The sequence below is a fragment of the Petromyzon marinus genome, chromosome 3, assembly GCF_048934315.1.
Source record: "Petromyzon marinus isolate PM22_M1 ecotype Great Lakes invasive population chromosome 3, UKy_Petmar_22M1.pri1.0, whole genome shotgun sequence".
Lineage (NCBI taxonomy): Eukaryota > Metazoa > Chordata > Hyperoartia > Petromyzontiformes > Petromyzontidae > Petromyzon > Petromyzon marinus.
Window position 1 is genome coordinate 868,774 of NC_133669.1, and position 14,788 is coordinate 883,561.

Consider the following 14,788-nt stretch of genomic DNA (forward strand, 5'->3'; position numbering starts at 1 on the left):
GCGTCACGTTCATGCCTCACATTATACTGTTCCAAGGTTCGTGAACGTTTGTTAAAATTAGGATAAGGTGCCGCACTTTCCCTCACAAATAACGACGAAAGTCAATTGGCATTGTGAATGTTCTGCACAACGACTCTGGCTTGATGTCCCATCACCCGAATTCACTTCCGAAAATGAAAGGAAATACAAAATTGCACTTTCTCTGTCAATGCCATCCCGCTACCTTACAACCGACACGTCCCGTGGTCCCATTGGTGTGAATTGCCACGAGTTTGAAACTAAACGAGATGATACCACGGGAAGTGAAAAAAACCCACAAAGTGGAATCTGACGAGAGAGCAGACACCTCCAGCATCCCCTCCCTGTGTCTCCGTATTAGCTTAATTTGTTTTATTTTAAACACCATTAAAACTTCAACTTGTCAATAATTGGCACTCAAAAACTGCCTCACCTGCAGATTAACTGCACAGAATTCTGTTTTGCCCATCCCAGAACCCACGCAGCCTTCTGGGTGTGGATATCTCTTTCAGCAACATTCGTTTAACACAACACAACTCTGTGCCCGGTTTGACAGTCAGTGTCTCATCAGCAGTCAGCCTTGCTCAAACCAATGCTGGTAAACTGACAGATGTTTCTAGGCAAAGCCCATTTCTGTTAGATGTAAACATCAGACAATTTAGCGGCCTTCATGAGACAATGAACGTTGAAACCGGTTCAACGTTTGCTCGTGTTGATCCGGTGCTTGATTCATTGCCGGACTTTATTTTGTTTTACTTTTGTCGTCCTGGTGACCCAAGTTACTTTTACAAACGGGACTCATTCTGGACTCTTTGATTTCTCATCTGGTCACATAAACTTAAAAGTGGAACTTCAATGCTTCCAAAAACATAGATGCACTCCCAGAAGGCCATGCGGCTGATGAGATGAGTAAAACCAATTTGAACTTTGTGGGAATATGCGCAATGTTTGCTTGTTTATCTATTTCGTTACTCTTCCTCCACAACGACGGTCAGTTATTGTCCGTGTTGTCTACGTTTTAACGAGGCTTTTATACATTCGTCATGGGAAGGGCCAGGTAAGATCGCCCACATGAACTCACGGAGAAAGCCATGCGAGCCGGAGCGAGTGCAGATAAAGGGTTAACTTAAAGTAAACAGAATTCTAGCGAGAATTGGGTGCACAAGATGCAATCCCAGCGGGGTCAAGATTCAGCCTAAATTTAGCGCACGCGACCAGGCAGGGCATGTGTCCCGAGTCTTGCATTAAGCTCCATTTAGACAAAACCAGAGCAATCCGTCTCTGGCTTTTTAAATGCCTGCGCGCCAGGTGCGTCCCAATCGGCGAGTGTCATCTACGCGCTGGCACCACGGCGCGTCCTGTTCACAGAGCACGCACAGGGACAGGCGGGCGATAGGAAGGAGAAGGTTGCATCAATGTCATTCTGCGTGGAGGTTTCATCTTCGTTGCAGCCGAGATTGCAGTAATGCGCTAATTGATGTAAAAGAAAGAATCCTCGCGTGGTGAGCCATTAGCACCGTTTCCACCACAGAGACGCGGCGTGGATAAAGCCCGGGGGAGGGGAGGGCGGTCGTGTCGCGCAGTGACTGTGGGTCCGGCGCTTCGTGACGAAGCCAGCGGCAGGGTTTTTGGAAGCGAGGGTGTTAAATGCAGGTGCCACACTTCAATGGACACAGCGGCTCACAGAGGTGAGACATTTTGAACCGAAAGGGCGATGCCTTCCCCGGAGCGCCAGCTGACCCTGCACCACCACCACCATCAGTTTCAGACACCGCCGCCGCAACTGCTGACCAAGGCGGCCAGCGAAGAAATCAGAGTTCGCTCTCACATCAGGAGCGCGTCGCTCAAGACGGAGGAGTCTTAGTGCCCGGCGTCGTGCTTCTAACGCGGACCGCACCGTCAATGCTGAGCACCGCTTCGCACGGCCGCGGAACATCGCGGCCGAGAAATGAAAATCATTCCTCAGCCTTGGCCCGAGTGAAAGCGTTTCAGCGGCAGGCACTCGTGCTTGTGCAGCAGAGTAATTGTGGTTGTTGTTTAATACCAAAAGACCGCTTGACGTGTACTCTGGTGGACAACCAGAGGCCAGGAATAGGGATGCGAGCAGAGGCCTCCAAGTTGGCACGAGGCCTTCACGAAGCGGCGGAGAGTGGTGATCACGGCGTGGTGCAGCCGAGCAGAGGCGTCCAGCCACAGGCGCGGCGAGCACGGCCTCTGCGGGCACCTCCGAGTGGAGTCGAGCCGGCGCTCAAACACGCACGGGGTGGTGCCTCGTCTCACGTGGAGCTCCCGAACCAGGGGAGCAAATTCCACATTGCTATGGTGGGGAGCAGTCTTTCCACATATATATAAATAATATAACTGGAACAAAAATAATGCGTGATTGATAGTGATGTCGATGAGTGCTCTGCAACATGCAAACCGCGTCTCTCGCCGCTGAGCTGCATCAACGTGAGGACCGCACGTGCATCCATACCCCACGCGAGTGCTGTTTCGTTATTTATCTATCGTTGTGGCCAGCACAGCCGCAGCGCCGATGACAAGGGGACGATGACAAGGAACGCCGCATCCAGCCGCCCCTGACCGCGACACCACAGGAAGAGCCCCTCCTCCTGCCCCTCCTGCTGCCCCCCTCTCCTGCCCCTCTCAGCCGCTTCGCCACCACCCCCTTGCTCAGGCCACACTCCACGAGGCAGCGGCGCGATAAGCGGGAATGAGGGAGGCGATTCACTGGGACGTCAACACTGCTCTGCCCTCTGCTACTCGGTGGTGACCCCGAGCGGTCGCGGACTCGCTGTCTGGGAGTTGTTGTTGTTGTTTTAGCTCAGGGCAGCCAACGTCGAGCGACGCCGCCGAGTTGATGAAAGGCGTTGCGGAGCTGAGCGCCGATCGACTCAGAGAGTCACCGTGCTCGACGAGGCATCCACAAGGAGGGTACGGCTACTTGAGAAATGAATCAGAAAAATGCATTTTATACTGCAGGGGAAATCCGATGAGCTACAAAGCTCTTTTTCACAGATGTCCAGTAGGGGCGGTTCAGAACGTTACAACAACAAACAACACAACGACAAAAAACACAACAGGAGTGCAAATTAGTAACGGAGTAGCCGGTGAGTAGGAGGACGGTCGAAGGTTCAGAGTTGAAGTTGTTGACGTGCCCACAAAGCGGCGACGTCTCACAGAGAGGCGGTGGCGGCGTCCCTCGATGCCTCGCGGCGTAGCACACAGATTCTCATAATCCCGATCTATTACAGACACATTTAAGCCCAGAAATCGATAATCATTTTTTTTGTTAGCGATATGGGATTATCTGAAGAACCCCCACCCCAAGTGAGATTAGATGGGGTGTTTTAACCCATGATAGCAAAAGCCGAGGGCAATCAGAGGCTTTAGTGTTAACATCATCTGTGGCTACAGACCTGTTCTAGTTCTCCAAATGAATTATTTTGTTCAGAGAAGCTGTTTGCAAGACACGCGATAAGAAACTGCCCTAATTCGCTAAATGCATCACGGTAACATCTTGCGGCACGCTCTGCAACAACCATTTTCGAGTTTAAAAGGGGGTGGTGGAGAAATACGAAGTCCCATCTTTAGACGATGTTTCATTTACAGCGCATCCTACGGGCTCGAATACATTTATTCATATCAGCCCGAGCAGTCCCGCAATGCAACGTCTTCCTAAGCAAACCACCTACACGCAAAAACAAAAAAACGAACAGCGTTTTAGAAATTAGTCAAATATACCCGGGAGTACTGCGAGAGGTAAATGTTGTGTTGGCAGTCAAAACACACACACACACACATAATTTGGTGTCCCCCCCCACCACCACAAACCGCGAGGAGGCTACAAATCAAAAAGTGTTGATGCAGTGGGCCTCGGAGCCGTACTCACTGTACTGAGCAATCCATGGCAGCAGCTTGGCAGTGCTGGCTCAGGGTTTGAGATGGTCTCGAGTGTTCATGCTGCCCGGCAGTGTTCACCGCATGAGTAGCTGTTACCTAATGGACTCGAGTTTCGCTACCGTCTCCACCTCACTCCCCCTCGCCTCCCCAGTGCCCCGCTCCCTGTCATGCGCGCGCTCTCTCTCTCCTCTCTCTCTCCTCTCTCTCTTTCTCTTAGTGCTCTCCGCAACGCTCTGCGTTTCTTCCCTCCGCCTCCTCCTGCCTCTCTCTCTCTCTCCCTCACCTCGCTCTCTCTCTCTCACTCGCTCTCTTGTTTCAGCATCGCGTGGAGGGGCGTCGAGGTGTCGAGGCGATGTCGCTGCCTCGGCGGAGCTCGGAGAGGAGACTGGACGCGTTCTCTGGTCGCACGTTTCGTGGTGGTTGTGGGTTTACGTTGTCACTGTTTGCGTCGTTTCGTGCTCCGCGAGGAATCTACTCGGTGGGGCGAGCGCAGCAGCTGGAGGACGCGAGTTTTGTTTGGGGGTCATTGGAAGGATGGGGGAGATTTGGAGGAGTGCGATTTTTGTGAAATTATTGCGTCGGAAAGACTCCCGTTCGCCCGTGATGCGTCGCGATAAGACAACGTTCACCGCCAGAATGTTTTATCTGGGCGATTGTCCGTTTCCATGGCAAACGAATTAAAGACGGATGCAGCCTACATTGGGCTGCGACAGAGACGCGGGCCGGCGGCGACCCACGCGGACCGTCCCCCCACGCGGAGGGCCTCAGCGCCCACGATCGCGACGGCGTTAATGATGATTGACGAGTGAATTCTCTCACGGAGCCCTGTCGAGTGAATTCTCTCACGGATCCCTGTCGAGTGAATGATCTCGTGGAGCCCTGTCGAGTGAATTCTCTCACGGATCCCTGTCGAGTGAATTATCTCACGGAGCCCTGTCGAGTGAATTCTCTCACGGATGCCTGTCGAGTGAATTATCTCACGGATCCCTGTCGAGTGAATTCTCTCACGGAACCCTGTCGAGTGAATTATCTCACCGAGCCCTGTCGAGTGAATTATCTCACGGAGCCCTGTCGAGTGAATTCTCTCACGGAGCCCTGTCGAGTGAATTATCTCACGGAGCCCTGTCGAGTGAATTCTCTCACGGAGCCCTGTCGAGTGAATTCTCTCACGGAGCCCTGTCGAGTGAATTATCTCACGGAGCCCTGTCGAATGAATCCTCTCACGGAGCCCTGTCGATTAAGTCGCGGCCCGCGAGGGCTGTGCTCGCTGCGAAGTCGGTCTACAGCCGGGGAGAGCTCAACGCATCAACTCCGCAGGGTGAGTAAACTAAATTGAGCGCCGCTGCTCGCGTCAACCGTGGTCACCACCGCTGGAGGTGGGAGATACGGTGAGGGTGACAAGGAGATACGGTGAGACAAGGAGATACGGTGAGACAAGGAGATACGGTGAGACAAGGAGATACGGTGAGGGTGACAAGGAGATACGGTGAGACAAGGAGATACGGTGAGGGTGACAAGGAGATACGGTGAGACAAGGAGATACGGTGAGGGAGACAAGGAGATACGGTGAGACAAGGAGATACGGTGAGGGAGACAAGGAGATACGGTGAGACAAGGAGATACGGTGAGGGAGACAAGGAGATACGGTGAGACAGGGAGATACGGTGAGGGTGACAAGGAGATACGGTGAGACAAGGAGATACGGTGAGGGAGACAAGGAGATACGGTGAGACAAGGAGATACGGTGAGGGAGACAAGGAGATACGGTGAGACAAGGAGATACGGTGAGGGTGACAAGGAGATACGGTGAGACAAGGAGATACGGTGAGGGAGACAAGGAGATACGGTGAGACAAGGAGATACGGTGAGGGAGACAAGGAGATACGGTGAGACAGGGAGATACGGTGAGACAAGGAGATACGGTGAGGGTGACAAGGAGATACGGTGAGACAAGGAGATACGGTGAGACAAGGAGATACGGTGAGGGTGACAAGGAGATACGGTGAGACAAGGAGATACGGTGAGGGTGACAAGGAGATACGGTGAGACAAGGAGATACGGTGAGACAAGGAGATACGGTGAGGGTGACAAGGAGATACGGTGAGACAAGGAGATACGGTGAGGGAGACAAGGAGATACGGTGAGACAAGGAGATACGGTGAGGGAGACAAGGAGATACGGTGAGACAGGGAGATACGGTGAGACAAGGAGATACGGTGAGGGTGACAAGGAGATACGGTGAGACAAGGAGATACGGTGAGACAAGGAGATACGGTGAGGGTGACAAGGAGATACGGTGAGACAAGGAGATACGGTGAGGGTGACAAGGAGATACGGTGAGACAAGGAGATACGGTGAGACAAGGAGATACGGTGAGGGTGACAAGGAGATACGGTGAGACAAGGAGATACGGTGAGGGTGACAAGGAGATACGGTGAGACAAGGAGATACGGTGAGGGAGACAAGGAGATACGGTGAGACAAGGAGATACGGTGAGACAAGGAGATACGGTGAGGGTGACAAGGAGATACGGTGAGACAAGGAGATACGGTGAGACAAGGAGATACGGTGAGGGTGACAAGGAGATACGGTGAGACAAGGAGATACAGTGAGGGATACAGTGAGGGTGACAAGGCGACGGGAGGTTGGGTGTGGGGAGACTCGAGCCGACAGAATGAGTCGGTAGTCTGCGGGCTGCTGCTGCTGGTTAATGACTCCTCACGTTCTCAATCCATGGATGCGTGTGCAGGATTTCACCGTTTCTGGGTGGCTGGAGGATTCCCTGTCCCAGAATCCCTTTTTTAGGGGACATGTTTTTTTCTGTGAAGGGGGTGGGGGGCCCTGGCTCTACAGATTGTTTTGGATCGGGGGGGCAACTGTTTGGGCCACTGGCAGTTGTTTCCTCCACAGGAATGTGGAATTTCCACCGTGAGCTCACGGCAACCCGTGGACATGGGCGCAGTCTCTGCTCACTTGATGAGGAAGACACTTTGACTCGGGCCCTAACTGTTGACTGGCTGATAGCCGCAGCCATAGCGAGCGGTATACTTGATGTGCTTTCCCGGGTGAGTAAATCATTTTGCAGGTTGCCGACCCAAGCAGACTCGGCTGATACAAAGTCTGACTTCGACTTGGCTGGGTGGAGCTCGCCTCGCCTCCCCACCCAGACTCACGGTGACACTGCCTCTGCCGTGTGATCTCTTGAGTCCAGTTCTCGGCCGCATGTGATGGCGCGCGCCCACCTGCCAGGCGGTGTCGGCTGACTCGCTCCTTACAAGGCCACCATGTCAAAACATTCAACAGGCCGAGTTGTTAAATTTTATCGATAGCGACTCCAGGTCTACAAAATCTCCGACGTTTTTATGGATCTGGTGAGGGCCCTGCGGCTACCCACATTTTGCATCACCAGTAGCGAAGATTAATCTGTTATATAATTATAAATTATTCCCGACGAAGAGATATCGGGAGGAGAAGCCCGCAGCAGTGCGAGCCTGGCGGTGATGGAGGCCGTTGCCTGAAGTTGGTCACTCATCAAAATATTGGAGCACAGAGCTCTGGCGATTGTTCGTGCCGGTTCTGTCTTCCTGCGTGTCTGTGGTTTCCAGCGCCTCCTTACAAATTATCCAGCGTCTTAAGATGCAGTTTGCATGAATGACGCCAAGATATAAAATAATAATGTAAATAAGACATTAGTATTATGGTGGCATCAGATTTCCTGCGGACAGATCGACTACCATAGCAGACACTTCACGTGAAGCTAAAGAACTCCTTAAACTTGAAACAGCGCCCATGACCCCTACACACGCACAGGGCGTGCCCAATCTCGTCAGATGATCTCGGAAACTAAGCATGATCGTGCGCAGGCATTGCACCAATATGAGATGCCACTGTGCATAGATACATCACTCATCGTAGGCTGTGTGGGGCAGCAGAGGGCGACGCAATCAATCCCATTGTTGCGCTCTACTACTATCACGCGTACATGCTCCACGTATTCACCGACTTGCCCGAACCGGCATGGTGAAGTATGGTGCTACAGCTCTCACGACCCACACGGCACGGGGAGGCCCTCGTCCAGCAGCGCATCGACACAAATGGCTGCACAGAGTCATCCTGTAGGTAATTGCGTTCCACTGACTACAAAAACTACACTCAACAGTTGAGCCAGGAAGTCGATCTCCTGCCCCACTTAGTTGGCAACATCCAGACCCATTCTGTGTGGACATGACTCCCGCCGAGGTAGGTACAACGTCAGACAACACCGCGCCTCCACGTGCCCGACTCTAAAGCCCTGTGCAGGTTCTGTCTGCGTTTTCATTGACGCCCTTCATTACATAAAAAAAACCCCAAAATTCTGCCTAATCATATTTTATCAACATATATAATGTATAACATCCAAAGCACATTTAATGCACTGCATTTTTTCAATCTCAATTCCTTCGGCAGTTAAGGTCGTCAACAGGTTGCAGTATGACAGACGGTGGCGTATTTCGCTTTCCTTGGGGCTCATCAGCTAATCCTGCCCATGTAAAGGATGCCAACGAAGGGCAGCTGTCATCTTCATTATTATGACAACGAACAGGAGGCCAAGGCTAGAATTGCACCAATGCTGCTTCAGTGAGAAGTTGTCTGAAGTGAAACCATGAACTATTTTTTTATTTTACCAGGTAAGGCCCACTGAGCTATATAGCTCTTTTTCAGAAGCGACCTGGCCACAAATGATAGCTCTTCGTGTGGAAATCTATAGCACTCAAATACTCTAAACGCGTGATGTTGATTTTCAATGTGGTGTAAAAACCTGGAGGACCTGGAGAAAAATCCACGCGACCATAGGGAGACCATGCAAACTCCACATATACAGGCGTGAGGGTCGGGATCGAACCCACGACCTCCTGTACACCAGGCGAGGTAGTTAACATCTCGCCACCGTGAAGGTTGATGGGCCCTGGTAATTGTTATCGGATAGCAACATTACAATGTAATACCTGACAATAACGATGAACCTGAATGAATACAGTGCCTTTATTTTAGGCAGACCTGCAAGGCACAGACCCCGACATTAAGTTCGGGAGTTTAAATCAGACGTTGGATATCTCCCAGCACAGCAATTATTTATCATCATAATGAACGGTGCCAAAACAAAGCCAACCTCGTTTTGTGACAGGAGAGCAGCAGCAGCAGCTCCCACCACCAGACGTGCACGGAACCGGTCATTACAGCCACCACGGCAATTCGCATCTCACAAATAACGCACCGTCCTTCCTAATGACGATTCACACATCACACGGGGCGTCTGCCGAGCACCCAGTGTGAATTGTCCTTCCTAATGACAATTCACACTGTGTCTGAGTGGATGCCTTCCTGTAAACTACTTTGAAATATGCCTTGAAACTTTCTTGTTCCGGCACACCGGTGTGTCGCTTTGCATTAGCAAATTTGATTTTACAAATGTACTCCATCCTCTACTCTCGCTCGTCCACGTCTTTCCTAATTCTTTATTCCATTTGGCATCAATGCTTGCCCTGGTTACATACGCTTTCGTGTGCGATTCCAGCCGTCTCCCCCTCAATTGTGAAACAATTAGGAAGAATATGTTCAATGGGTGCGTATTTCCTGCCACGACAACAACATGATCAATCAACGTAGACGCTTACAAAGAGCGTGGAATAAATTCTGAAAGGTGCAGAGGAGCACCACGGGATCACACCGAGAGGCAGAGGAACGCGTGGTATCCGGGAAGGAATGCAAAGTGGAGACATCGTAAAGGTAGGCTTGATTCGCACGCATCGCGAGGAGGGTTGATATTGGAGATGGGGACGACAGCCTCGCATAGCCATGAAGGGTGGCGACCGCGTGGGGAGGCCCTCATCCAGCGGTTGACAGAACATGGCTGATTTGAATTGTGAAATACAAATTTGCACTTTGCAATATAAGTCGTCATTCGTCTAGAATACTACTCGGATAGTCATTTCAGAAATATGCGTAACACACTGCGGAATGTAGCCTCAAGCAATGCCAAAATTATATAGATTCTCACGCAACCACTTTATAAAATAACCAAGGCATTTTTTTTTGTTTTTGCTCACCGTCAATAAACATGCTTGAAATGTATCCACTGCAGTATATCAGGCTTGCTCATTAAAACGGATGACATGCTACTTTAATTGCTACAAAAGGTCCAACCGCCGAAATTAATTTTCTGACCACAAAAGCCAAAACATGACCTTACTGATGGTAAATATTGTTCGTATGGATCTGAGAGCCTTCGTGAAACCCAGGGCGGGTCTAATGAGGGCGCCCGCAGTTACCCCACAGTCCCCACCCAGACGCGAACACTGGGCGACGTTTTTGTCCATTAGTCGGTCCCGAGTCCACCACCTGCGGCAATTCTACATTCCTGCGGCAAAAAGCATCGCCTCCTTAGCACAGAGCGAGTGCTACTCTCCGTTGATCCGAGAGGGGGTGAAGGGCCCGAGTCGACCCGTGACCAGGACTCGTGTGTCGGGTCACCGGTGTTCTACCGCAGTGACATCAGTCCTGATATCGAAGAAAACCTAAAAGACAGACACTGTAACGTTTCTTTGCCTTGTTAAATAAATAGCATTGTTGTTAATAGCATTCTAAGCGAGTTTTTGCTGAAATAAACATTTACAGCGCTGAGCCATCATTCCTGTGGTCGGGCGCTAGTCCCTCCATGAGGACAACCGCTGCTGATTTTCCCACAATGCGGTACTCATTTTATCGACCTCGGAGGAATGATGACCCGAATCAATCACCCTCCCCCCCCCCCCCTCCTAACCAGGGATGCAAACTCGCGACTTCCGATTGCCAGCCGCTCGCTCTCCCGCCGGGAGCACGAGGCGACTTGCGGGCGAACTCAGCGCCGATTTCACCGCAGCGCTCCTTCCAGTGCCCACGTGGTCCACCACAGCGCGCGCCGGCCCCTGCCCAGCTCCACAGATGGCGCGGTGGCAGCGCGCTACCCAGGGCAGCGTTGTTGGCCGGGCAGGCGGCGCCGCTCTGGTCACCGCGGTGAGAGAGGGGCGAGCGGTCGCTGCAGCTGCTGCAGCTGCCCCCCTCCCGAGGCGCGTCAGGCCGGTGGCGAGGCGTGGAAGTGGTGCGAGCGTGAGTTCGAGTGGAGGAAGGAGGCCAACGCGTGTCTGTGCGCTGCACAATAACGCGCGAGTGAGCAGGAGCCTCTCTCAAGTGCTGCTCAGCAACGCGCACTGCGAGTCGCGGGCGTGCGAATTCCAGAAACCCTCCGCCTGTGTCCCGACTCCTCCACCCCACCCGCTCGTCAAGGCTCACATTCGAAGTAATTTGTTGATTTTAAATGTGTTATATTCGAGGCTTTTTAAAAAGCACAGGCTACAATGACTGAACACGGAGTTTCCGTGACGACAAGTACTCTTCACCAGAAATATCAACAGCCACGTGACGATTCATCCCTCTGGAAATGTGATGGAAGGAGACAATTCGGGATCACCATTCCATTTAGCTCCAATAATAAACTGACAGTCAATTTGTTTGACCGTAATGCAATCTTCTTCGTCCTCCTTCGTATGGCTGATGTCGAGGCAGAGTAACAACTGCAATTTCACGGCAGACAACCGCTTATCCGGCGCGTTATTTGGCCCTGAAGAGGGCCGCTGGCGTGCCTTGCGTTGTTGTTGTTGTTGCTCTGGAGACCGGGAGATCGATGATCGATGTTCGCTCGCCGCGTTGGTGGCATGCGTAGTGATTTCTCACTTAACAGAGTGGGCCTCGTGAAGGCTGCCATCATTGCAATTGGAGGAGTGTTCTTCCTTAGCACGGCGTCATGCGGTGTGGTCTGCTGCAAAAAGCGCGTGCATTGTACACATCATACAACTCACTTGATTCAATGGGCCACTTTAGGAAGTAATTTTCTGATATTCATATCTCCAAGAGTTCTGAACAGATTTTTTTATTCATCTCATGGCAATGCAACGATAGCGCAATTCCAATACAATTCTGAAACATATATACATACCAAAAAGTACAAAACATATTCTTATGGGAGTGTAGTGGTGATGGAAGTGGTGGTAACCCCCTGGCTGATGTGGAATCAATGAGCACCCGCGGCAGTCGCTCCGTCAACTCCATCAGGACCCTGGCCAAGCGCCTTCCCTGCTGGCACAGCCCGGGAAACGACGGCGCGCGGGTGACACTGCCGCTGGGTCGCGGGGACCCAGAGGGCTTCGCGTGCCGGGCAGCCTGGGCCGTCAAGTCTGGCTCTCTCTGCTCGGCGACCAGACTCGTTGTCTTTCATCGAGGGCCGTGCAGCGTGGGGCCCTGGCGTGTCGAGCGCCTGTCTGGCACAATCCGTGCGTTGCGAGATCGCGAAAGAGACCCGACGGGTGGCGAGCCGGGCCCGGGGGTCGGAGGGCGCTGGGGCAGCGGGCGAGCGCCGGGCGCTTTCGAGTGCGCAGCGTTCATCCGTCGGGCTTTTGTCGGCGGGGAGCAGCTCTGATGGCAGCCGTCACCAACTACGGCCGACTCGGCAACGTGTGGCGGATCGGGTATTGTCCTCCGCAGACCCGAGTCAAATTGGAGCGGTAATGTTATCATCATGGGCGGGAGCGGAATGTTTGATAGCAAAGGAGCCTGCTGTGGACATAAACTCACGGCGTGAGCGACACCCTCGCCGGCTTAGCACCCCGCGTGGTCTCACTCCGGATTCCCTCTTTCAGAGCTCCCTACGCCGCACTCTGAACAACGCTCCCCCACCATCACCTGCTCGCTCGCTCTCTCTCTCTCCTGACGATCTTAGCTCCCATCCCGAGGCCGCTCTCATGTCACCTGCACGCCTCTCAAGCTCGCGAGTTTAAATCTTCGATGCAAGCCCAATCACTCGTTCTCCCTTGCAAACAATTTCATAAATTAATGTAATTAATTAATGTAGTTGATGTAATTTATGTCATTAATGCAACAATCCGTTCACTCTGATATCGCCCTTCCGCCGTGTTACAGAGTTGTTCGGCACGATGTCCGACGTTTCGCTCCACGTGATGAAAGCTTCAGACTCATGGCCGTTGTCATTCACAAGTCAACAAATTATTCTAAACACTCGACTTTGTTTTTTTTTGTGCTAATCGGGATGCCTGGCGTCACAACGCACCGTGGCCTCGAGACAGGCGACCTCTGAGAGAGTGAGGAATTCTGACAAGTTGTAGGCTTCAATATTATTTATTTTAAGATGCAACCAAACGCAACTAAGATCCCTAATCTGGAGTAACCATACAATGCGTGGCGTCTGCACAAGGCGGACGTTAAAGATCCCGTGATGTCATGTGCAAGGGTAAGCCGTTGTGTGTCCTCGTCATAGTGGGCGTTTTCTACAAGTGAAGAAGATTACCTCCTGAAGCCCTGGCAGGATCTTCCTGAAAAAGAGCCACGAGACTCGGTGAGGCGTTATTGGATAAACGAGCATGAGCTTAACTATAAAGTAGTCGCCTTTGTTAATCAGGAGATGAACATGGAGTAAAATAGAGTTAAATTCACCTTTCGATTTAAAGCTTTCGTGACTGCAAGGATTCATCTTCTTTGGTTCTTTCGGTAAAGTCACGTAAAATGAGAATAAAATAATAAATTGATAAAATAAAATAACACAATAATATTCTCACGACGTTTCGGCCACAACACAAGCGGCCTTCATCAGGTGAAGGGACGAGGCTGTCACTCCAGCGCTGTCCTCCAGACAGTCTCGTCCCTTCACCTGATGAAGGCCGCTTGTGTTGTGGCCGAAACGTCGTGAGAATATTATAGTGTTATTTTATTTTATCAATTTATTATTTTATTCTCATTCTACGTGACTTTACCGAAAGAACCAAAGAAGTTAAATTCACCTGTTAAGAGTTGGTGGGACGACTCGGAATTCATTGGAGCGGCCACAGCAGGTTCAGTGTCCACCAGGTATCGTCTATCACAGTCATATAAACGTTATCCTGAAAAGCAACTTAAAATCTAGCAGAGAGCTACCCGGTCGTGCCCAAGGTACCAGGCTCATCCATCCCCCCACCCCCTCCAGAGCTCGCGGGTCTCTGGCCCAGCCCCCTCATCGAGGCGGAGAGGTCTCCCTCAATCAATGATTCCGTTATTCAACCCAGCCGCTCCTCAATTACACCACTCCCTGGGGAGGCGCTGCATTGTTTGAGTAATTATCTTGGCTGTGTGTCCGTATATCCGATCAATCGGTTTGTCCCTAATCCCACATCCAGAAACCCACCCCCAGACATCTCCAAAATGGCTGTGGGCAAAGATCACAGCACCTACAAACTTTCACATTTGAGAAAGAAGTGGACACAGAGAGGTGGAAAGAGGTGGGGAGAGAAAGAGAGAAAGAGAGAGAAAGTGAGAGAGGTGGTAGTGAGAGAGATATATAGATCGAGATAGACAGATAGGTGGAGAGAGAGGTGGTAGAGAGGTGGTAGTGAGAGAGATATATAGATCGAGATAGAGAGATAGGTGGAGAGAGAGAGGTGGTAGAGAGGTGGTAGTGAGAGAGATATATAGATCGAGATAGAGAGATAGGTGGAGAGAGAAAGGGAGAGAGGTGGTAGTGAGAGAGATATATAGATCGAGATAGACAGATAGGTGGAGAGAGAGAGGTGGTAGAGAGGTGGTAGTGAGAGAGATATATAGATCGAGATAGAGAGATAGGTGGAGAGAGAGAGAGAGAGGTGGTAGAGAGATGGAGAGAAAGATGGTAGAGAGATGGAGAGAGATAGGTAGAGAGAGAGATGGAGAGAGAGGTAAAGAGAGAACACCGAGGCGGGAACGGCTGTCGCCCGGCGCGCTGTCGCTCCGAACGCGAGGATTGTCCCCCCCCACTGCCCCCCGCCGGCCT

General features: G+C 51.6%; 1 protein-coding gene across 1 annotated transcript in view; it reads right to left on the bottom strand.

Annotated features, from left to right (window-relative positions):
- LOC116951066 (regulating synaptic membrane exocytosis protein 4-like) overlaps window positions 1-4,630 on the bottom strand; it is an 85,889-nt gene extending 81,259 nt beyond the window's left edge. Inside the window, exon 1 of the mRNA XM_032969439.2 lies at window positions 3,911-4,630. Within this exon, the coding sequence (XP_032825330.1) occupies window positions 3,911-3,927 (17 nt within the window). The 5' untranslated portion in view covers window positions 3,928-4,630. The remainder of the gene's footprint in view (window positions 1-3,910) is intronic.
- Between the last annotated feature and the right edge of the window lie 10,158 nt (window positions 4,631-14,788).